Source organism: Oncorhynchus clarkii, chromosome 20 (genome assembly GCF_045791955.1).
Source record: "Oncorhynchus clarkii lewisi isolate Uvic-CL-2024 chromosome 20, UVic_Ocla_1.0, whole genome shotgun sequence".
In the NCBI taxonomy this organism is placed as follows: Eukaryota; Metazoa; Chordata; class Actinopteri; order Salmoniformes; family Salmonidae; genus Oncorhynchus; species Oncorhynchus clarkii.
The window spans coordinates 30,783,564-30,808,713 of NC_092166.1; the positions used below are offsets into that span (position 1 = coordinate 30,783,564).

General features: G+C 42.3%; 2 protein-coding genes across 2 annotated transcripts; one reads left to right on the forward strand and one right to left on the reverse strand.

Moving 5' to 3' along the window:
- On the forward strand, window positions 1–8,788 carry LOC139376186 (THO complex 1). The gene is made up of 21 exons (XM_071118464.1): window positions 1–103; window positions 332–405; window positions 523–583; window positions 4,365–4,434; window positions 4,580–4,698; window positions 4,823–4,871; window positions 4,963–5,058; window positions 5,169–5,251; window positions 5,390–5,469; window positions 5,621–5,729; window positions 5,923–6,057; window positions 6,266–6,366; window positions 6,507–6,573; window positions 6,667–6,717; window positions 6,893–6,963; window positions 7,096–7,191; window positions 7,417–7,482; window positions 7,650–7,733; window positions 7,860–8,007; window positions 8,126–8,210; window positions 8,341–8,788. Exons 1-21 carry the CDS (start codon window positions 53–55, stop codon window positions 8,616–8,618), a joined length of 1,974 nt encoding a protein of 657 aa, XP_070974565.1. The 5' UTR covers window positions 1–52; the 3' UTR covers window positions 8,619–8,788.
- On the reverse strand, window positions 8,779–24,866 carry LOC139376187 (ubiquitin carboxyl-terminal hydrolase 14-like). The gene is made up of 16 exons (XM_071118465.1): window positions 24,682–24,866; window positions 23,508–23,653; window positions 23,367–23,399; window positions 15,882–15,986; window positions 15,465–15,568; window positions 15,027–15,085; window positions 14,664–14,794; window positions 14,383–14,463; window positions 14,238–14,302; window positions 13,949–14,063; window positions 13,731–13,796; window positions 13,520–13,612; window positions 13,266–13,394; window positions 13,001–13,064; window positions 12,741–12,848; window positions 8,779–9,799 (listed from the first exon to the last, which is right to left on the reverse strand). Exons 1-16 carry the CDS (start codon window positions 24,695–24,697, stop codon window positions 9,654–9,656), a joined length of 1,461 nt encoding a protein of 486 aa, XP_070974566.1. The 5' UTR covers window positions 24,698–24,866; the 3' UTR covers window positions 8,779–9,653.
- Window positions 24,867–25,150: the final 284 nt, after the last annotated feature.

Sequence of the window (25,150 nt, forward strand, 5' to 3'; positions counted from 1 at the left end):
GAACCGGATCTAAAACTTCCGTCGGGGTCACGCTTATTGTGAGGAAATAGCTATGTCTCCTCCGATCTTATTCAACTTCAACGATGCAAAAGATACATTTACTGTAAGAACTTGTCTTCAATATGGTGTATTTCAGAATCTCTTCTATGCTTAAATTAAATTGTTTATCACATATTTTTTTAGAAACGCTTACAATAACTTTGCAAGCCGAGCATGATTCATTACATTAGCCACGCGTTAGCTAGCTAGCTAGATAACGTTGGCAGATTATGTGTAGTCTCAAGAAAACTAAACTAGTATTCTTTGTTGATTTGTTATACATCTCACCTAGGCCGCAACCAGAAGTGCGTTGGACAACAAAACCAGCAAACCTTTGATAAACGCATTCAACCAGATCACTGGAAAGTACGTTAAGTAAATACAAACGTTAGCTAGCTAACGGACTATATTAATTAAATGATCTTTAGGCTATGCCTCTTCTGCCCACCTCATGACCGCGCCTGCCTACTTGTCTCTCCACAGTGAGACAGAGAAGAAGACCACCCTTGACCAAGCTCTAAGGCAGGTCCTGGAGGAGCAGATTGTAAGTTGAAAGTGTATTTTATCTATAGTATATTGAATTTATTTGGGTCAACAGACATATACAACAAAATGCACAATGTGGACCTAGAGGATATGACTTGAAAGTATTAATTAAAATGTTTTCTTCCAAAGTGGTCCTCGATGGTGAAATCAATAAAACATAATGATTTAAAAGACGAGACAAAATTACATAAATGTATATAGACATCCAAAAAAGTGTCACTATTCACTGCGCTTCTCCCCAACCTTGAAAATAAACCATATTCATTTCACATTAAAACAATCTATTAATTGCCCATCATACCTATCCTTCAAATAAATACACCTGACCGGCAGTGGAGTGATTTCACTTACTTAAACAACCTTGTCCAAATGAAAATGTTGCTTTTTACTATTGATCTCCAAGGGAAGGCTATTCCATAGACAAATGCCTGTATGGAAAAACGTGCTCCTCGCGGAACTGTTTACTATTGGGATTTTACAAGACATAACACTAGATCTGGTATTGTAACTGCAGCAAAACTGTATAAAATAAAATAGTAAAACTTATTTGGTCAAAATAGACCATATCAATGTGGTTTTTCATATAACCTGGGGCGCGATCATTTTAAGATGTCAAACATATGCTTAAGTTTAAGTTGGTCCACTCTGGACGCCAAAGACAACACGCCCATCTTCCAGAACTCCTGTACCCCTATGTGGGTCCTACATTCAGCATATACCTGATAACATTATTTTGCATGACCTGCATTCTCTTTTTCAGCTTTTTTGATAGCCCACTAGACCAAGCAGAGAAGGCATAATCAAAATGACACGGAATAGAGGTTGAGACAAGCAGTTTCTTAACGTTAATGTTAAAGTATCTAGTGTTACGATATAAACATTTCAATATATTTTCTATTTTAGAAACAATTTGAGCAGCAATCAGGTCTCCAGAAAGGGATTGATCTAGGGACACCAAGATGCACTTGTTTTAGATTCAATCTCCTTGCCTGCACAGTTTACCGTTGCCCTGTCAGTCCTAGGAAATCTACGTTTATCCCAAATGTAGTGACAATTCGTTGTCAGACAAACCATCTCTAACAAAATGCAATTCCTTACTCAGGGTCTCCTCTATGTAAACTAAACTCAGCAAAAAAACATACGTCCTCTCACTGTCAACTGCGTTTATTTTCAGCAAACTTAACGTGTAAATATTTGTATGAACATAAGATTCAACAACTGAGACACAAACTGAACAAGTTCCACAGTCATGTGACTAACAGAAATTGAATAATATGTCCCTTAACAAAGGGGGGTCCAAATAAAAAGTAACAGTCTGTATCTGGTGTGGCCACCAGCTGCATTAAGTACTGCAGTGCATCTCCTCCTCATGGACTGCGCCAGATTTGCCAGTTCTTGCTGTGAGATGTTACCCCAATCTTCCACCAAGGCACCTGCAAGTTCCTGGACATTTTGGGGGGGAATGGCCCTAGCACTCACCCTCTGATCCAACAGGTCCTAGATGTACTCAATGGGATTGAGATCTGGGCTCTTCGCTGGCCATGGCAGAACACTGACATTCCTGTCTTGCAGGAAATCAAGCACAGAACGAGCAGTATGGCTGGTGGCATTGTCATGCTGGAGGGTCATGTCAGGATGAGCCTGCAGGAAGGGTACCACATGAGGGAGGAGGATGTCTTCCCTATAACGCACAGTGTTGAGATTGCCTGCGATGACAACAAGCTCAGTCCGATGATGCTGTGACACACCGCCATGACGGACCCTCCACCTCCAAATCGATCCCGCTCCAGAGTACAGGCCTCGGTGTAACGCTCATTCCTTCAACGATAAACGTGAATCCGACCATCACCCCTGATGAGACAAAACCGCGACTCGTCAGTGAAGATAACTTTTTGCCAGTCCTGTCTGGTCCAGCGACGGTGACGTTGTTGCCGGTAATGTCTGCTGAGGACCTGCCTTACAACAGGCCTGCAAGCCCTCAGTCCAGCACCTCTCAGCCTATTGCAGACAGTCTGAGCACTGATGGAGGGATTGTGCGTTCCTGGTGTAACTTGGGCCGTTGTTGTTGCCATCCTGTACCTGTCCCGCGGGTGTGATGTTCGGATGTACCGATCCTGTGCAGGTGTTGTTACACGTTGTCTGCCACTGAGGACGATCAGCTGTCGTCCTGTCTCCCTGTAGCACTGTCTTAGGCGTCTCACAGTACGGACATTGCAATTTATTGCCCTGGCCACATCTGCAGTCCTCATGCCTCCTTGCAGCATGCCTAAGGCACGTTCACGCAGATGACCAGGGACCCTGGGCATCTTTCTTTTGGGCGTTTTTCAGAGTCAGTAGAAAGGCCTCTTTTAGTGTCCTAAGTTTTCATAACTGTGACCTTAATTGTTTACCGTCTGTAAGCTGTTAGTGTCTTAACGACCATTCCACAGGTGCATGTTCATTAATTGTTTATGGTTCGTTGAACAAGCATGGGAAACAGTGTTTAAACCCTTTACAATGAAGATCTGAAGTTATTTGGAATTTTACAAATTATCTTTGAAAGACAGGGTCCTGAAAAGGGGACTTTTTTGTTGTTGAGTTTACATCCTTCCCTGATACCAGTATGGCTGAATCATCAGCATAAAGCAAGAGTTTGCACTTTACTGTATCTGGCATATCATTAACGTATATAAGAAATAAGAGAGGCCCTAAAATGGATCCTTGCAGTACTCCACAGGATATTTCTTTGGCCTCTGACAGAACATCACCAACATTACATACTTGTGTTCTGTTGGTTAGATAAGACCCAAACCAATTCCCTGCTACATAGTTTAGACCCATGCATTTCAGTTTCATCAGGAGAATATCACGGTCCACAGTATCAAAAGCTTTCTGCAAGTCTAACCTGTATAGTTCCCCTTCTCACTTTCCTGCTTAATGTGGTCAAAAAGGTGGATAATGCAAGTATCAGTGGAATGAGCTGTTCTAAAGCCAGATTGTAGTTCATAAAGAAGTTTTTGCTCAAAAAGGTATCCCTCAAGTTGATTAAAAACTAATCTCTCAACAACTTTGGATAAGGTGCTGAGGATAGACACCGGCCTGTAGTTTCCTACATATGTTCTACTGCTCTTCTTGTGGAGTGGAACCACCCGGGCTGTTTTGAGATCCTTGGGAAATGTACCACTACTAATAGAAAGGTTCACAATATGTGTTATCATTTTAGCAGTGACACAAGCACTATCCTTTATGAATCTTGCAGGAAGGTGATCCAGCCCAGTTGATTTGTTTGTGCTCATTAAGCATTGTCGATTGGAAACTTTGTCCTCTGTTACCATGCAAAGCTCAAACAAACCATTTCTGATACCTTTGCTATGGTAAAAGTTGTTAATGAAAGGCTGGCCATAGTGTCCAGATCAGGTGGGTGACTTCTTAAACAGAGATGAGGCTATGGTGGTAAAAAAAAAGTGGTAAAATAATTTGCAACCTTTGCCTGGTCATAACATAAAACATCAATATCCAGGCCAATACTGCAGGATTTTACTTTATGGGGAGTTTTTGGGCCAATGTCCTTTTAAAAAAATTCCACAGTTTCTGATGCTGATGTACGTTGTCATTAACGGTGTCTATATAATGTTTGGATTTTGCCTTATCCATTTTGTATCTTGCTTGGTTTCTACAGTTAATATAGGTATACTGCTAGTATGTGGTCATGTTTATGCTCAATATGCTTTACGAATAATTAGTGAGAGCTATAGCTGGAGTCAAGTAACATTCTCCCTTTCTCTCCTTTTCTTCTACAGGTGGAAAAGAAAGCACTTGTCGATGACTTCCTGTCTCTCATCTATCTCAGCATTGATGGAGTCACTGAAGGTAAGCAGCAGGCTCAGTGAGGCTGAGCGTCACTTCATAGCATCGTTACATCTACCTCTGTTCTACCTCCTTAGTATTTAATTGATATACATGTCGGACCAGAAATGATGTAGTAATTGTGTAGTAAAGTCCCTTGTCCATGCAGGTATCTGCTCCGCCACTACTCCTTTCCTACTTTTGGGGGATATTCTGGACTGTCTACCGCTTGACCAGTGTGATAAGATCTTCTCCTTTGTTGAAGAGAATGTCTCCACCTGGAAGTCTGTGAGTAGCTTAGTCTGCGTTTCTCTGCGCCGTTTTTAAAAGTACCTTCAATGTAACTCCAGAAGATCTTTCCTTTGGGTATTGAGGAAGTAACGCCAATAATACTTTCTCCTCTCACTTCCAGAACTCCTTCTACACTGCTGGGAAGAACTACCTGTTAAGGATGTGTAATGGTGAGGATAAAGTCACAAAGTTTGTTTGTTTGTTTGTTGTTCCCTTGATATGTGCAGATATTCCATCATGAAACACCTTCTGAACCTGCAGATCTTTTGAGGAGGTTGTCCAAGTCTCAGAACACCGTCTTCTGTGGGCGGATCCAGCTGTTCCTGGCTCGTCTCTTCCCCCTGTCGGAGAAATCAGGTGAGAGGATTACATGGATCTCAGATCACTACAGGAACGAAGCTAATTTGCGTTTAATCGTGGATGTGGACACCCTTGTGTTCTTTTATGTGTTCCTCTGTGTGTTTCAGGTCTGAACTTGCAGAGCCAGTTTAATCTCGACAACATCACAGTGTTCAACAAAAACGAGCAGGAAAGCACTCTCGGTCAAAGGGTAAGGCCTCGTTCTAAGGATTACAGATACTGTATAGCGTGTGAGCTGTTGAATGATATTATAGATATTGTATGTGTGCTGTTGAATGTGTTAACGATGAATTAACCCTCACCACTAACTCTGTGCTGTATTCTACAGCCCACAGAGGAAAAAGAGGATGGGATGGAGGTAGAGGAGGGGGAGATGGGAGATGAGGAACCTGGTGCACCTGCACCTTGGTTAGCAACATGAGTCCTTGTTCTATCTATCACAATGCTTGGAATCATCATGAACATAGCTATTACACAGAGCCCTATGCCGGCAACTTTTGTTGAACAGCAGCTTGCTTAAACAGGTTTCCACCTATGACATTGCTCCCTTTGTTCGTAGTTCCATCCCCATCGACTACAACCTATACAGGAAGTTCTGGACCCTGCAGGACTACTTTAGAAACCCTGTTCAGTGTTACGAAAAGTTCTCCTGGATTACTTTCCTCAAGGTGACTCTTCTGCCATCTAACCTTTCCTTCTAAAATAATTGTAGAAAAAAAAAAGTTTTTTTATCTGACTAAAAGTATGACACTTTGCTTTAAAATGTTTCTTGTTCAAAACACACTGACCAGGTTTGTTCCTTTCGAGAAGACCGTGAAAATATGTTTGAGTTCATGGAAATGTTCTGTATGTTGTCTGTAGTATTCAGATGAGACGTTGGCGGTGTTTAAGAGCTTCAAGCTGGACGACATGCAGGCTTCGAAGAGGAAGCTGGAGGAGCTGAGGACAGCGGGAGGAGACCACGTCTACTTTGCCAAGTTCCTCACCAGCGAGAAGGTTGCATATCTCACCCTCCTAATCATAAAAGAATAGAATAGATCTATGCCTGGGTGTTTGAGATTGACTACATTGCAGTGAGAGTGCAGAGTCACTTGGTCGACAAAATCACCTTGCGTCCCAAATAAGTCGTCATTATGTGCAATTCTGTGCCTCGACTTGTTTAAACGGATCCCCTCATACGCCGAGTCTCTTTTTGACCATCTAGCTAATGGACCTGCAGCTCAGTGACAGTAACTTCCGACGACACATCCTCCTGCAGTACCTTGTCCTGTTCCAGTACCTCAAGGGACAGGTCAAGTTCAAAAGGTGAGATGGCCCAAAAAGATGACCCCCGTGCCACTCCGTCATACCCTATGGCAGTTTGTCTGGCAGAAGACGTACGTCATAGTAAAATCCATAATACGCTTTGACTGCTGGTTTGCCTAACTATTTGTCTGTTGCCACAGCTCCAGTTGTATCCTGAATGATGACCAGTGTTTGTGGATGGAGGAGACCACCAAACTGGTGTACCAGGTCTGTGTGTTTTTTTTTCCTCTTTCTCTCTAGTCCGGAGATGGCACATTGTTGGGCATGTTGTACTATCCTGTCTAACTTGTTTCCATGTAGCTTCTCAAAGAGATCCCACCTGATGGAGACAAGTTTGCCACCATGGTCGAGGTAAGACTAGTCTGAATATTCGGGTGTTCCGGACATCTTTGTAATTCCTGCTCGTTCAAACGTTTTCTGAGTAACATCACAACACGTGGCCAACTGTTTGACAAGCCAAGGTGAGACCGGTAAAGAGTTATTGATGACGATGACCGTTTTAAAGTCCTCTCTTATATTTTGACAGCATGTCTTAAACACAGAGGAGAACTGGAACTCGTGGAAAAATGAGGGATGTCCGAGCTTTGTGAAGGACCGGTATGGAATCCTATGTTGTAAAAAAGATTCATTGTCAAGACAAAGTACAAATTGAAAACTCATATCATACATTCAAATAAGGAATATATACAGCGTTAACCTCATGACGATACAAATGTACCCCCCCCCCAGACCAGTAGATGACAAACCCAAGAGACCCACGAGGAAAAGACAAGCTCCAGAAGATTTCCTGGGTAAAGGCCCTGACAGGAAGGTCTTCATGGGGAAGTAAGTAGCAATTCTAACCTGTCCTCTGTATGGCAGTGATAACTGGGACAGCCTAGTCATGTGTTCTCCAAAACCATAATTGGTTTAGGACGGTTTATATGCCCAGTAGGATGATTGACAATGTCTAGCCCTCACATTTGGGAGTATTAATGAAAAGTCTTAACGAGTGACTCAGCTTCTCTTGCACATGGCTTTGCCAAAACACACGCGTTTCTTTTCTTGCAGTGATGAACTCACGAGACTTTGGAATCTGAACCACGACAATATGGCGGCTTGTCAGTCCGAGAGCAGGTGAATGATCATGCGTCACTGTGCAGCTGGTCAAATTTACAAAGATCACATACCTACATGAAAGGTTTTTGTGTATAACTTGCTTGTTGTTCACCCGGTTCAAAATTATTTATTTTTTTCAGTCAACTGTTTGTTGACCCTACATAATGTAAATGTCTTTTCGACAGGGAGTTTATGCCTTCTCTGGAGGATTTCTTTGAAGAGGCCATTGAACAGGCAGACCCAGCCAACATGGTGGAAAATGAATACAAGTATGCAAATGATTTGGAACTGATGATTGCCTAAAGACCTAACCAATGGCGTAAAGAAAGATCCTGCCATGAGAAGTGTTCTGGTGCGATATTCTTCAACTAACCTCCACCCTCCGTGTCATGTAGGGTGGTTCATAACTCTAACTATGGATGGCGAGCCCTGCGTCTGCTGTCCAGGAGGAGTCCTCACTTCTTCCAGCCTACCAACCAGCAGTTCAAGAGCCTGGCCGACTACCTAGAGAGCATGGTCATCAAACTGGCCAAGGAGCTGCCGGTGAGAAGTCTTGTCTGGAACCATGGCTACTCAAAAATTTCATGACGACTTAGGTGGTCATCTTGGCGTCCATGTCTCCACCTCACTCTTGATTGATCCCTTTTCCCCGTCTTCACAGAAGGACCTTCCGTCTGAGGAGATAAAGACTGGGGAGGAAGACGATGAAGACAACAGTGACACCCTACTCAAGGAGAGCAACGACAGTGCGTTCTAATTTCATAAGACTGAAGTCTATATCATCTAGATATGAGTTAGTTGTAAAATATTTTCTAATATCTTTTTGATTTTACAAAATCATCACCTGATTAATTCCTTCATTTTGTGTGCCCCCAGGTCCGAGCATGCAGAACAAGCTGGTGTCCAACCAGCAGATGGATGAGATAGCAGCCAAGCTGGGTGCCCAGTGGAAGACCCTGGCTGGCCAGCTGGAGATAAAGGCCGCAGAGATCCGGGAGATTGAGACAGACAGCGAGGATGTGGACATGCAGGCCAAGCTGCTGCTGGTGGCCTGGCAGGACCGCGAGGGGACACAAGCCACTGTTGAGAGCCTGGTTACAGCCCTCAACGCTGCTGGCTTCCCCAAGATCGCAGACATCCTCAATGAGACATAGATCATTCCACCCATCTATTCCTCTTTTAATGTACCCCTCCCTCCCTGACTTGTCAAGGCTTTCCTTATGTTGGTCTGTAGTTATGCTCAAGGGACATGAACTGTAATTTTGTCCTCTAGAATCTTCAATAAATCTTTTTTCTAAATAAATGCTCTACTTCGACCCCTCAAGACACGGTATACTTTATTGTAATGTCTTCTAGCCATACAGGAAGGGCATTTAGATTCATAACACAAATGGGGCACCTCAACCCCTCCCAAATGTATTTTAACTAGCACTTGACACCCCCATAACTATGGATGCAAGGACTGATCATTTAAGCATGTTCACAATGGAGTAAAATTATCATTTGGGTTCTGATAAAGTTGAGCTCATGGCGTAAAAAAAATTGATGTAGCAATCACACAGTTCCCCCTTTAAATGAATCAAAACGGTTTACTTTGACCATTTATGAAAAGCAATGTCAACTTATTACAGAGAGACCGTCATATTCTTACACATCGTAGTTGGCAGGATAATGACTGCATGTACAGTGAAGCGTTATAGTTTCACAGCAGAGATGTTGAACTGCTCGTATGCGGGGGGGGGGGGGGGGTTCTCCAATACCCTGAACCTTCCCTTCAAATAAAATGCATCTCAAGACACCTTAAAACAATGTTGCTTGGCCAAAGACTTTTCTGTACAAGCGGATTAGTTATGACATAAGCACCTTGTTCAAGGCTTTAAAAAAAATATACAATGTTTATAAAACATTTAATTAATGAAACTGCAGAACTAAATCTAGCAAAACCTCTCAAGGATCCAGTCCAGAGATGGCCTGGCTCTTATAATAAACCATTTAAAACCTTGCTTTGATAGATAAACTACGTCATGTTGATGCTGGATGGGTTTACAAGCATGTGTCAAAGAGTAAAAAATAAAGGTAATCCATTTTTGTAGACACCCAGAATTTATTGCACATCCACACAGAGTAGACAGTGCTTGGAAATGGCATGTGTGTGTAGGTTGGCTAGATTTTATTTGTGTTAAGGTTGGTTACTGTTGCTCTTCAAGTATTTCCAGTCGTCTTGGTCCGTATAGTAGAACGTAGGCTATATGCCAGTCTCCTCCACCGGACAGCCTCAGTATATCTTCTGGAGATACCACGCTTACCTTGTCGTCGTCAAACTTCACCCACTCATCTATGATGGGAAAAACATGAATTATATTATTCACCTGAACCTCGATAAAAATGTATGTTAATTAATACAGTCGTTTGTATCACTCATGTAGTCTGCAATGCACAAGGTAAACAGCAATATCGGGTAGACTTCCACGACAAATAAGAGCATGAAACGCGAGGCTAAACTTTTGATGTTTTGGTCCCGCAGCTACCACGTTGCAGCAGAAAGTGTACATACGCATATACTCGAGTGCATCATGTTGTATTGCGCTCATCTGCAATATCGGCCGTTCGTCCGGCTGCTATGTGGCTACGTCATATCCCTAAGCCTTAGTTTAAGGGATAGATCCCCAAAATCAATGTGTTCAGACCTCAAGTGGTCTACACGTATCTGGGTCCATATCCCACACCCTCTGGTTGTGTTGAACTGACTGAGATTAACTATTCCTTTATAGGGATAGTTCACCCAAATTACATGTTGGTTTACTTACCCTGTAAGCAGTCTATAGACAAGGTATAACACAGAAATCCATGCTTTGATTTAGTTTCCCTGGCACTTTCTACATGCTAACGTTTTAGCCTTTGTGGTATGAATCCCATTCAAGTCATGGGACCGATATTAGCAGTTTTCACTGCATCATGCCCAAATCATCCAAAAGTATCTCAAATAGATTAAGCTCAACAAAGTCACATACACTACATGACCTAAAGTATGTGGGTACCTGCTCATCGAACATCACATTCTAAAATCATGGGCATTAACATGGAGTTGGTCCCCCCTTTGCTGCTATAACAGCCTGCACTCTTCTGAGAAGGCTTTCCACAAGATGTTGGAACACTGCTGCAGGGACTTGCTTCCATTCAGCCACAATAGCATGAGTGAAGTCGGGCACTGATGTGGGGTAATTTAGGCCTGGCTCTCAGTTGGTGTTCCAATTCATCCCAAAAGTGTTCGATGGGGTTGAGGGCAGGGCTCTGTGCAGGCTAGTCAAGTTCATCCACACCAATCTTGACAAACCATTTCTGTATGGACCTCACTTTGTGCATGGGGCATTGTTATGCTGAAACAGGAAAGGGCCTTCCCCAAACTACTGCCACAAAGTTGGAAGCACATAATCGTCTAGAATGTCATTGTATGCTGTAGGATTAAAATATCCCTTCACTGGAACTAAGGGGCCTTTTTGTATTTATTAAGGATCCTGGGTTCCAGCAACATTAAAGCAGTTATATACAATAAAAATATGACATTACATTTGATAACACTTTTCACAAAACATTAAGTGTGCCCCCTCAGGCCACGACTATACTTCTGTGTGTGTGTCTCTTCACAGTCCCCGCTGTTCCGTAAGGTGTATTTGTATCTGTTTAAAAAAAAATCTGATTCTACTGCTGCATCAGTTACCCGATGTGGAATAGAGTTCCATGTAGCCATGGCTCTATGTAGCACTATTTACCACTTGAGGAAGTGGGAACTCAAAACGCAAAGGCATTAACTACCATTGTTGCTGAGTCGGTGGTGGACAGCAGTAAAGCGAGCACAATCTGGTAGGTAGCCAGGACTGTGATAGGGAGCAATGCAGTTCAATCTATCGGTCATACGCAGGATAATCTCGGAATTGTGAGTTCGTCATTTTATGATTTCATTTCTATGATCGTTTTAACAATTTAAAAAAAATTGCAGTTTAAACATGAAGAAATGTTTTACATTTCTCACATCCCTAGTCAGTAGGCTATGCTAGCTCTTATCAGAATGCATCTCTCCCTTCACTCCGTGTGCAAAGGGGGGAAAGGGGGTGAGAGCCATCAGCGAAATATGGACATTAACCTGACAAAATAATGGTTTTAGGACCCAAAAAAGCTGCAGGAATATTGTGTAGACTAACCACCGAAATTACTCACATAAGCAAAATTGCTTAAGAGGGCAATGTCAGGTGTCGATAATTTTCAAGTTATCGTCCGGGCTCTAGTGAGTGTTGATGTCTATCAAATTGTATAGGTTACTTTGCTCTCTCCCCTGGCAACGGCCTGTCTAGCACTCGACATGCACGCACACACACACGACGTGCACACACACAACGTTCACACACACACGACGTGCGCACACACACACACGACGTGCGCACACACACACACACACGACGTGCGCACACACACACACACGACGTGCGCACACACACACACACACGACGTGCGCACACACACACACACGACGTGCGCACACACACACACACACGACGTGCGCACACACACACACGACGTGCGCACACACACACACGACGTGCGCACACACACACACGACGTGCGCACACACACACACACACACACGACGTGCACACACACACACACACGACGTGCACACACACACACACACGACGTGCACACACACACACATGACGTGCACACACACACGACGTGCATATGGATTGCTCTAAGATCTTGAAAGTGGCCTAGATTATTATTTGGATGGAGGCAACAATTAAGCAGCGGCACAATAACGGTAACACTGTAGTCATCTACGACCTGTGAAAACAGAATGTAATACATTAAGACTTAAGGCCTTTAAATCAGATAAATTAACTTTTTTAGACTTTAAGGACTCGCGGACACCCTGTGAATGGAATTTGTGCCACAAATGCAAAAACGTTAGCATTTGGTAACAGTGCAAAACCAAAAAACGTCGCTAGAGAAACTAAAACAAAGCATGGATTGCTGTCACATCTTATCCATAGACTGCTTACAGGGTAAGGAAACCAACATACCATTTTGTAATTTGGATGAACTATCCCTTTAAGGAACAGACTGACATCTATGAATCATGTCGATTGCACTGACTGACTGGCCTCTTACACAGCTACTCATTGTCTGGCTGTATGCTTTGATGAAGGTCTACTGTGACTGAAAACGTTTCACATTAAACGACTTGTGTGCAGAGACTCTTTTCTTAATGCTATCGAGGTCACCTTCTTTCCTCTTGACCCAGGCGACGTAGTGTCCGGAGGAGCTCGATCTGCCCTGGTGTGTCAGCACTCCCTGCAGGTCGTAGTAGCCACTGTTGTTAGAGCCCAGGTCTGCAGGCAATAGACAGGCACACGCTTAGAAACATATTCCTTAAGTTACCGTGTGTAACAACCTACCCCTTACACGTGTGTGTGTGAATGACTGACTGATGCCTTGTTTGTAGGGGCAGGCCACAAATCCATATGATGTAAAGTAAACCAACCGTCGGCGAATGAAAAGGGCTCGTATTTCACTTCTTTCGGCTCGTCTCCCACTTTCCTCTCCACCTGTTTGATGCACAAAGGGAACAATGTAAGCTAAACAGACTACACTAATGTTCGTTCACACTGAATTACTTTGTTTGGTCAGGGAACAACACTGAGCAACGTATTTCTTGGAGGTTTAGGTCCACTTCGTAGAGTATACATTTGCAGTTCAAAGCTGATTCGCAACAGACAAAGTAGACAAGCGATTCAATTCATTTCTACCTTCTGCGACTGTTTCTCCAGCTTCTTGTCCTCAATCTCCTTGAACTTTGACCTAACGGCCACCATCTTCTCCTGCAGCCCCGAGGTACACAGCTCATACACATCCAGCATCAGTGGGAACTTTACATCCTGGAACATTAAGTCAATGGGGGAAAGAAAAGAATCAAGACAATATTCTTCCTTCCACTTGCAACAGTATTCTGATGATAATCCCATCGATTAGGAGGACATTCCTATAACATCAGATTACATACCTTAAGGACTTTTGCATTGACAGACTCCTTCTCTTTGTAGAAAAATCGAACCATCTGAATGGTTAGGTAGGCAGGGAGGCGGCTGACTTTAGACTAGACGAAGAAAGGGAGACCAAGTGAACCAACCAACTAAAAAAGTACATAACAATAAAACAAATGCCACACCCTCTCAGTGGTTTATAAAAACCTTAGGGGCCCATGCCAAACTTACAGATTTTATGTACAGGGCATTTCTTTGCAAAGACGGAGACAGCTTGGTGATTTCTTCCTGCAGTCTCTGAAGAGAAAGAAACAAGAGACACGTGATGGGGATTAGATCAGTGTTGCCATGGTGACCGACCACATTGGAGACCTCACGGTGTGCGTGCGGGCTGTGCATGTGTCTGTGTTCCTGTGCATGTGATTGTGAGTTGCAGTGGTACTACTCACCAGCCTGAGGCCAGTGGCCAGGTACTTGACCTCCTGGTTGATGAAACAGCTGAGTTGGAGCTGGCTCTCTTTACCTTTGGCTGGCTCCTCGTCCTCAGACTCTGTACATTTCATACTGTGGAGAGGGGTTAAGGAAGGAACTGAGAGAGAGACAGGAGACTTATTCTTGGAAGGAGAGAGCAAAGGTTTGTTGAAATAATATAACAATTTGGAAGCCATTCTCCATTCCCTAATAGGTCATGCACTCATCTGAACTTCAATGTATCAGATGTTCAGACTGCCAGGATACGTGGTTTCGAACTCCACTCCAAAATACTGGTCAATGAAGTTCTTCTTGGCAGCTCCACTCTCAGTCTGGAGGTGGAGGAGAAAGTTAGGACAACACTCACATCTGTAACTAGCTTGATAGCTTACATACTTCCATTTACACATACTTCCATGGGAGAATCTGTGTCTTGTGGCTCCAACTTCTGCTGAAGGACCCTCATCATCTGCAACCAGCACTCGTTGGCATCCTAGAGAGGGGCAGAAATTGACAAATGAAGCTCATTTCTACTCTTCAGACCACTTTTAGTATCAACAAAAAACGACTAAAAACGTAGCAATCAATGTGGTTCATTGGAGTATAGGATGTGCAGTACCAAGCAGTGATCGCAAAGCGGCATCTTCTGATGGTGAGTGAGTGACTGGTGCCAGTCAGAGGCCATGGTCTCACCTGCTGGAGGTACTGTCCCTGATCTCCCTTCTCAGCGAACTGGGGGAAGGCCAAGTGCAGAAACTGCAGCAGGATGATGGGGTGTATGGTGGAGGAGGTCTTGTCCATGATCTTGTAGAGGTCACGGAGGGCTGGGGGGAATACAATGGTAATTTAGCAGTTCTAACATGGCCATTTAACAGGCGCCTCTTTTATACAAAGCAGTTCATAGTATGTAGCCCACAACGCTGGTGTAGCCTGCACCATGCCCTGACTCACCGAGTCCTACTATTACCATCTACACTAGCAGATAACAAAAAAGGCAGTGGCACAATGATTTATATATTTTTTTAAACATACAGAGACAAAAGGGAAATGACAGACCTGCTGTGATGTACTGGGCTGGTACACTGGCCCCAGAGGACCGCAGAGCACCTGTATACCTGTAGAGGGAGACAGAGGGATAATAAGTAAGAGCAAAGCCAGCCAAACAGGGACAGGCAGATACTTTCATAACAGGAATCAACATAATGAATAGGCAGGCTATTACTGTTGACCAAATAATGGTTTTAGAACAACCCGAAAATCTGCAGGAACGTTGAGTAACAAAATCACTGACCATCGGTAAGAAGGCTATGTGGTTGTCTGTAATTTTCAGTTTATCGTCCCAACTCTAACGAAGCCTGTGTGATCTAATTCTCAGTTGTATCACTGCATAGATATCAAATGAATAAGAAACCTATTTTATCATCAACGCTATAGATCCAACAAACGTTGATTGCATCTTAACAGATTGGCGTTAATGCAATATCAAGGGCCCACCTTCCGAGGGCTCCTTTGAGCTCTGGCACGGAGCGAAGACACTGCACTGTGGCGTTCATATAGCAGGTGTTGCCCAGGTTGGTCAGTCCACAAGGCATCTCCATCTACACATCGGATCAGACAACAAGCAAAATTGGGTTAGTTTCTCTATGACTGCCTGCGCTGGCAAACCCAGGCAGCATCGATTCCGTTAAAACAAACACATCCAACGACTAAGTCATACATTGTACAGTCTCAATTTCCATCAGGGCTAGTAGAAATGACAGATATCTGTGGCCGTTCATAGCACTACTGTGGAAGGCATTAGCCTGAACATATCATACAGTTCCAGACGGACTAGACACTGGCCCTGAGAGCCAGCTTGAAAACAGTACTCGAAATAGCTATTAAAGAGCCAGCTAGTGAACATGAACTCACAGCTGAGGCCAGCTGGTCTTCAGTCATGTCCTCAACAAACATGGGCCTGACTGCAGGCTCCTCGGGCAGGGCCTCGGCTGAGCCCATCATCAACAGAGTCATCCCCTGGGGAGGAGAGGGGAGAGGAGAAAAAGTGTCACATTGCATTCCATCGGATAACTGGAGATGGTAATCGCCAGCAGCATTAGGTTGGATAACATGCATCCTAAATCCATCCCACTAAAATGACAATGAAATCAGCCAATATATCATAGCCTACTTTGCACAATACTGACGTCGATAGTAGGGCCGGGGCGACACCTGTACCGCGATACTCGCTAATCTCGTGGCTAGGAAACAAAACGCGAAGCGGATTTGACTTCTTTAGGACAATAGCCATAATGTTGGAAACAAACAGCCGTCATCCAGTGTCACATATTTATTTTTTCAAGCAATAACACACAATATTTTACATACAGCAGATTTTTAAATGACCAAAGAGTTATGACTGCTTCGTGTTTCCATGATTGCCATTGAAAAAAATAGTGATATTGGTATCGTCATAGCAATTACAGATAACAAATCTGAAAAAAATATAATTTTTCTTGAATCAGTCAATGTGCCCTTGAGCAAGGCACACTGCCCTATCCCATTTGGACAAGAGGAATACCTATGTAAGAATGCTGTTCATTGATTACAGCTCAGCCTTAAACACCATCGTACCCTCGAACCTCATCATTAAGCTCAGGGCCCTGAGTCTGAACCTCGCCCTGTACAACTGGGTCCTGGATTTCTTGACGGGCCGCCCCCAGGTGGTGAAGATAGGCAATAACCCCTCCACTACACTGATCCTCAACACAGGGTGCTGTGCACAGCCCCCTCCTGTGTTCCCAACAAAATGAAGGAGCTGATAGTGGACTTCAGGAGACAGGGGAAGGAGCACGTCCCGAACCACATCGACGAGGCCACAGTGAGAAGGTGAAAAGCTTCAAGTTCCTCGGCATACACATCCCTGACAATCTGAAATGGTCCACACAGACAGTATGGTGAAGGCAGTGCAACAGCACCTTTTCAACCTCAGCAGGGTGAAAATTTTGACTTGGCCCCTAATACCCACAAACTTTTACAGATGCAACATTGAGAGCATCCTGTCAGGCTGTATCACCGTCCGCAACCGCAGGGCTCTCCAGAGGGTGGTGCGGTCTGCACAACTGGCCAAGAAGATCATCAAGGACCTCCGCCACCCCGCTACCATTCAGAAGTCGAGGTCAGTACAGGTGCATCAAAGCTGTGACCGACAGGCTGAAAAACAGATTCTACCGCAAGGCCATCAGACTGTTAAATAGTCACCACTAGCCAGCCTCTCCCCAGTACCGTACCTTGACCTTTAGTCAACCCTGCACCCTAGAGGCTGCTGACCTCTGTACATAAACATGGAACACTTTTGTCACTTTAATGTTTACATACCGTTTTACCGCATTCATATATGCATATACTATATTCTAGTCAAGGCCTATCCTATTTAACTATTGCTGTACATATACTATTCTATCCTACATATTTTTCAGATATACCACATATTCTATTCGGTATTGTAAAAATACTTTTATAAACACTGCACTATAAGATGTAACCTTCCCCTATATATCAGCTTATAAGAGTACTCATTACGAATAATAGGAACTTAGGGAGCAAAAGAGCTAATAAACTCCTCTGGCATAATTGTGAGGGCATCTGTATGGATAAGGTATTCCCAAACTGGGGTACTCGTACGCAATGCAAAATAAAATTATTCACATTAAAAAAAACATTTTTTTAAATTAAACTCTTCACATTTTCAAACAGTACATTTATATTTTCCAACGGGGCTACACATTCGGGTGAGTTTTTTTTCCTTGCCTGAGTAGCCTGTAAGATGGCTAAATAAAGAGCAAAATTATTATTATTATTGGTGCCCTGGTCCTATAAGAGCTCTTTGTCACTTCCCATGAGCAGGTTTGTGACAAAAACTCACTCATATGTTTACATTTTTGTATCATATAGTGTGTGTGTGTGGTAGGCCGACAATGATGGCAAAAAACAACATTTGAAAGTGCACTAACCCTGGTGCTAGAGGGGGTATGCAGCTGGAGGTTGAATGTTTTAAGGGGTACGGGACTATAAAAAGTTTGGTAAACACTTGTATAGAAAAATAAAAAATGGTGAGGATCCTAAACTTCATTACATTTTTATGCTTGAAAACTTTGGTCCCTACTTTGGGATTTCATTCAATATAACAGATATCCATGAGCCATTTCAGACCATAATGCTTTGCGATAGTCACGACCGTATATTGCATAAGAAAGAAGAGCCAGAAGGACCCCACACAGCGCATACGGTAAAATACCTAAAAAAAAAATGTAGAATGTTGTTTTATTTTAAAATGGCATATTTGATGTGAGAGATACAATTACCTTGATCTACAGTTTCTTAATGATATATTTTCCATATGTGGCCAAGCAATTTCCTGTAGAATAAGTTAACTGTTTTTCATACAGAGTAATTATTATTCCATTATTATTATTATTATTATGTCATTCTGTATAACTGTTATACCACGTCATTCGTTACTCCGCCTGACAGTTTTTCTATTCTTAAGCTTTTAGGGAATGTAGTGTATATATTTGTATGTTTCATTAGTAACATGTATCTTATGTATTACATTGTGAAAGACAAAAGTAATGGCATGGTAAAAACATTTTTTAGTGAAGTGACCTATTCAAGTCATAAGCACTTAATTATCATAATATTTTATTCATGCTCTATCACTACAGTTTTGATGATGTCGAGGAAATATCTGTCCTTATAGATGCCTCTATCCAACAAAGAGACGACTGCAAGTTCAGGGCCCGGAAGAACACAGATCCACAAGTTAGGGTAGAGTGGCATCTGAGCAGGAAAGCAAGGTATTAGTGGTGATGCAGTTAAGTGACTGGGAAAAAATTTGGCAGATGCATGCTGTGATGAACCTCACTCCATGGATGGTGAAAATCTTGAAGAGCACCCTGAGCAACAAGCCCTTACAGTTAGGTAAATACAACATGGCAGTAATATGAAAGAGAATACCAGCAATGAAGAAGACATTCACAACCTTTGTGGAAACAACAAAAGACAGGAACATGGCAGGATCTGAACAAAAGCCTGAATCAAAAACTCGACATGCTCGCCAAGCACCGCTTCATCAAGTTGAGTGCCCAAATCTTAAGGAAATCATCGGTGACAATGAAGTAGTTGTTCACGTGGACTTCAGAAAACTATGCATGTAAATTGCAAACAGAGGTTCAGGCTTTCCATTTTGGTGGGAGCAGAAAGCAGGCCACCATACAGTTGAAGTTGGAAGTTTACATACACTATAGTTTTGGCAAGTCGGTTAGGTCATCTACTTTGTGCATGGCACAAGTCATTTTTCCAACAATTGTTTACAGACAGATTATTTCACTTATAATACACTGTATCACAATTACAGTGGGTCAGAATTTTATATTCACTAAGTTGACTGTGCCTTTAAACAGCTTGGAAAATTCCAGAAAATGATGTCATGGCTTTAGAAGCTTCTGATAGGCTAATTGACATCATTTGAGTCAATTGGAGGCGTATTGGTGGATGTATTTCAAGTCCTACCTTCAAACTCAGTGCCTCTTTGCTTGACATCATGGGAAAATCAAAAGAAATCAGCTAAGACTTCAGAAAAAGAAATTGTAGACCTCCACAAGTCTGGTTCATCCTTGTGAACAATTTCCAAACGCCTGAAGGTACCACGTTCATCTGTACAAACAATAGTACACAAGTATAAACACCATGGGACCACGCAGCTGTCATACCGCTCAGGAAGGAGACGTGTTCTGTCTCCTAGAGATGAACGTACTTTGGTGCAAAAAGTGCAAATCAATCCCAGAACAGCAAAGGACCTTGTGAAGATGCTGGAGGAAACAGATACAACATGATCTATATCCACAATAAAACGAGTCCTATAAATCGACATAACCTGAAAGGTCGCTCAGCAAGGAAGAAGCCACTGCTCCAAAACCGCCATACTACGGTTTGCAACTGCACATGGGGACAAAGATCATACTTTTTGGAGAAGTGTCCTCTGGTCGGATGAAACAAAACGATTGGCCATAACGACCATCGTTGTGTTTGGAGGACAAAGGGGGACGCTTGCAAGCCGTAGAACACCATGATGTATGATGACCAACCTTTCATTGGACAAGTCCTTGATCCAGTGGGGAATGAAATTGAGGTGAGCTGCAGGAGACAAACGTTGGGAAGAACTCAGACATGTGGCCAGAAGCGATGTGATCTTTTACTAGTTTTCTGACGTGAAAGCAGTCACCTCAGAGCCAGAGCCATCCACCAATCGAAGTTCAAAACTACGCAGCCCTGACTGGAAACAACTCAAAGAGGTGATAACTCAAAGGCTCCACCTAAAACGGGGAGAGTTCACCAGACTGGGTATTTTGTATCTTGACTTAAAGTGATGGTTACAAGGCCATATAAAAGTCAAATGTGAAGAGAAAATATAAAGTTATTTAAAAAAAGTTATGCATTTAAGTTTTAAACCAACATTTCAAATGATAAACATGGAGTGTCATTATTTCATATCATCCTCAGTCTTGTCAGTAGGATAAAATGTCAACCAGGATTTTATTCATTCGATTTTCAATCCAAGTTCATCACATTTTGCAGAGAATGTTATTCAATCAAAATGCTATAAGGCAGCCGCCCCGCACCTCTCTGATTCAGAGGTTGGGTTAAATGCGGAAGACACATTTCAGTTGAATGCATTCAGTTGTACAACTGACTTAGGTATCCCCTTTCCCTTCATGTCATATTAATTAGGAGTTCTCATATGACTTTTCTCAATTTACCTTACAAACCAGATTAAAACTGACTGCCAGTGCCTCTCATTTTAGAAGTACATTTTTGTTGCTGAGCCAGTCTAAGGATCATCCCATGTGGAATCTCACAGTATGTCATTCGATATAACGATGCCACAGTCAGACAGTGTAAAGCAGTTTCTCTACGTCATTTACATAATTTTGTTTAATCAAGCAGAGGAAACAATAACAATCTTTTGCCCATTACAGAAAATATTTTTTTGAAATTGTTCAGCTTTTTTCACTTTTGAGTATGACATTTTGGGTGCTAAAATGTTCAGAAAGGCCAAAATGTATGATATTAATTATGATGCAATTTTGATTTTCGAAGCAGTACATGTTTGTTGAGATACAATTACTATCTATAAACAGCTGAATGCTAATACTGCTAAATAATTAGAAAATCAATTATTGTTACACCGAATGACATTCATGGAGAAATAATATGATTCAAAATTCAAATGCATGGATTTTTATTTCCGGTGACTAAATCTTGTGTATGTACACTACCAGTCAAAAGTTTGGACACACCTACTCATTCAATGTTTCTTTATTTTTACTATTTTCTGTAGTGAAGACAAAACTATGAAATAACCCATATGGAATGATGTAGTAACCAAAGAAGTGTTACATCCAAAAATATTTTAGATTTTTTCAAAGTAAGAACCCTTTGCCTTGATGACAGCTTTGCTAACTCTAGGCACTCCCAACCAGCTTCATGGGGTAGTCACCTGGAATGCATTTCAACTAACAGGTGTGCCTTGTTAAAAGTTAATATATGGAAGTTCTTTCCTTCGTAATGCGTTTGAGCCAATCAGTTGTGTTGTGACAAGGTAGGGGTGGGTATACAGAAGATCGCCCTATTTGGTAAAAGACCAAGTCCATATTATGGCAAAGACAGCTCAAATAAGCAAAGAGAAACGACAGTCCATTACTTTAGACATCAAGGTCAGTCAATACGGAACATTTCAAGAACTTAGAAATTTTCTTCAAGTGCAGTCGCAAAAACCATCAAGCGCTATGATGAAGCTGGCTCTCATGAGGACCGCCACAGGAAAGGAAGACCCAGAGTTACCTCTGCTGCAGAGGATAAGTACATTGGAGTTCACTGCACCTCAGAATGTAGCCCAAATAAATGCTTCATAGTTCAAGGAATAGACACATCTCAACATCAACTGTTCAGAGGACACTGCATGAACCAGGACTTCATGTTTGAATTGCTACAAAGAAACCTCCACTAAAGGTCACCAATAAGAAGAAGAGACTTGCTTGGGCTAGAAAACATGAGTAATGGACACTAGACCGGTGGAAAACTTATTTTGGTCTGATGAGTCCAAATTTGAGACTTTTGTTTCCAACCGTGAGACGCAGAGTAGGTGAACGGATGATCTCTGCATGTGTGGTTCCCACCGTGAAGCAAGGAGGAGGTGGTGTGATGGAGTGCTTTGCTGGTGACACTGTCTGATTTATTTAGAATTCAAAACACACTTAACCAGCATGTCTACCACAGCATTCTGCATCAGATGACCTGGCCTCCACAATCACCTGACCTTAACCCAATTGAGATGGGTTAGGATGAGTTGGACAGCAGAGTGAAGGAAAAGCAGCTCAGCATATGAGGGAACTCCTTCAACACTGTTGGAAAAGCATTCTAGGTGAAGCTGGTTGAGAGAATGCCAAGAGTGTGCAAAGCTGTCATCAAGGCAAAGGGTGGCTACTTTGAAGAATCTCAAATATTTTTGGATTTGTTTAACACTTTTTTGGTTACTACATGATTCAATGTGTTATTTAATCTACAATGTAGAAAATAGTTGAAAAAAATAAAAAAAAACTTGAATGAGTAGGTGTCCAAACTTTGACTGGTACTGTATATTTCAACAACTAATGAAAGTAGAAAGAACTTAACTAGCATTTAACACACCACCCCCCCGCGCATTTTGAAATCCTTATTTGTTATTGACCCATCTGATATGGCTCGCCCTAATATTTCCTCATTCCAGTCTATTACTGTGTAGATGTGTGTATTGTTTGATATAATTGCACTGTTGGAGCTAGGAACACAAACATTTCTCTCTACACCTGCAATAACACCTGCTAAATGTGTATGCGACCAATAACATTTCATTTGCTCCATACTGTAACGACCCTGGGTTTATAAGCGCAGAAATCGATCATGCAGCACGAGCATGCTTTTGCGGCACAGTCGATAGTGCGCCGGATCTCGGGCTAGAAGGTCGAGGGTTCGAGACCTGCTCCCTGCTGTTTCATTACATTGGCGTCAGAAGTGGGATCGGAGCTTGCATCCACGACAGTGCGTGTGCTTGGCTCTTTGAAAGGAGGGAGTAGTGTAACGACCCTGGGTTTATGAGCGCGGATATCGACCCTGCCGCACGAGCATGCTTTTGCGGCACAGTCGATAGCGCGCTGGACCTCGGGCTAGAAGGTCGAGGGTTCGAGACCTGCTCCCTGCTGTTTCATTACAATACTATTATGGCTAACCCTGTAAAACAACACATTTTACTGAAGCTATCCAGTGTGTGACATCTTTTTATTTTTTTATTATTTCATAACAAACTCAGACTATACTTACATTCTTCAATTTGATGTTTCCCCAGTCATCATCCTAAAAATATATACACAAATGATTAAGTATTATTGGAAATAATTCATGTATTGATTACCTGTGGTCCAAATTCATTGATTGTAAACTAAAACGTGACAGCAACTTTACCTTGAGTGTGCCTCCCTTGACCATAACCTTCTGTCTCTCTGGTTGTACCCCTGACAAGGCAAAGAGCTGAGCCTTGAAGACCATTGGAGGTTCTTCTGTGTTCAGCTCTATTGCATCAAACTTCTCTTTTCCCCATTTCACATTCACTGAGTAAATAAAAGAGAAACAAAACACAGGTATGTGTGAAAACCAAGCCGGCATCTGGGAGTGGAGGGCATCTCTGATGCATCATGTCTTGTCAAGTCATGAATGATACAGCACAATCATATGTTATAGTGATAACCTTTGTGATGCAGAGAATGGCTTGAAATAGGAGTCGAATGTTTTGGTTATGTTAGTCTTGATCACCTGCTAAATAGACATGTCCACCCTCACCGTATATGCTAACGCTAGCTATCTAGATTTTAGGGATAATGAAGGCTGGCAAGCTTCCTTGATGTGATGTAACCTTTTTCAGTTACACTGTTTTAACATTAAGTACATACATAATGTTAACGTTAGTCGAACATAAGCAAGTGAACCACTGCGGCTAACGTTACTGTGCTGATAAAGCGTTAGCATACTAGCTAACCTGTAGCTAGCTAAACTCTCTTACTAAGTACCATAACTGTCTTGCTAATTAGTTACCTGGCTAGCAAAAGAATCACACAAAAAAAAACCCTAAATTTAGCTGTAACCAATTGGCTAACGTTTGACTAGGTACTTGTTTAGCTACATCTGGTCCCCCCCAAAAAACGTGCAAACGTTGCAGCAGAGTTTTCATAGCTAGATATGAACTGTCACAGAGTCTATCTGGCTGTTTTAGCAGTTAGTAGGCTAACGTAGTTAGCAAAATATTGACGTGAGTGCAGGAAGTTAGTGATGCTGATGGAATTTGTTAGCATAATATAAGTACGTTAATAGCTAGATACCGTAGGCTAAATTAGTTATTTCGTTTGGTAGTTATGTCCACAAAACCAACACGGATCTGGTTTAGCTAGTTAACTTGTAAATAGTTGGTTAGTTTTTAATTTAGTATTTTCTTAAAATCGGAGAACACTCCCGAATCGTTTATTTTTGTCGGCCTATGATGCTAAATTGCTAGCGTTCCAATAATGATCACTAAAACACGTGTATAAATAGTTCCGGGAAAAGTATTATCAAGGGAAGTGGTCACGTTATAGGGTTAACATACCTGAAAACACGGGCATATTTTAGGCAGTTTTGTTTGTTAATGTCCAATTCCAGTTGCCGGGACGCGAATTCGCTGGCTGGTGCAGGTGGCTACGTTAGGTTTCGGACTAGCTAGTCAGCTAGCTACACCGTCACCGAACTTCATTTAAGCAGCTCGCACAATGACGCTGCAACTGCATGCCAGTGTGCACGCTGAAACATTATCGATGCTCTCTGCCTGCAGCTATCCAGCCTGGTTCAAATAGTATTTTTGTAATCTAATCAAATTCCCACATCAGACACAGCCGATTTAATTGTAAAAAATATATATATTTTTAAAAACGCGCACAAAATAATTTAACCAGTTTCCGTCTCCAAGGTTGACTCTCCTGATGAATCATGATCGCTAGAAAATTGACCTAATCCCTAGCCTCTCATCTTTTTAAGTGGGAGAACTTGCACAATTGGTGGCTGACTAAATACTTTTTTGC

What these genes read in the sequence shown, in the direction of transcription:
- LOC139376187 (XM_071118465.1), bottom strand. An exon ending in TCAAGGGAGGCACACTCAAG is followed by an intron (nt 23,400 to 23,507) that starts GTAAAGTTGCTG and finishes ATATATTTTTAG; the next exon opens with GATGATGACTGGGGAAACAT. An exon ending in GAAACATCAAATTGAAGAAT is followed by an intron (nt 15,987 to 23,366) that starts GTAAGTATAGTC and finishes TCTCCTCCCCAG; the next exon opens with GGGATGACTCTGTTGATGAT.
- LOC139376186 (XM_071118464.1), top strand. Translation starts at nt 53, where the DNA reads ATGTCTCCTCCGATCTTATTCAACTTCAACGATGCAAAAGATACATTT. An exon ending in TTCAACCAGATCACTGGAAA is followed by an intron (nt 406 to 522) that starts GTACGTTAAGTA and finishes GTCTCTCCACAG; the next exon opens with TGAGACAGAGAAGAAGACCA. An exon ending in AGTTTGCCACCATGGTCGAG is followed by an intron (nt 6,718 to 6,892) that starts GTAAGACTAGTC and finishes ATATTTTGACAG; the next exon opens with CATGTCTTAAACACAGAGGA.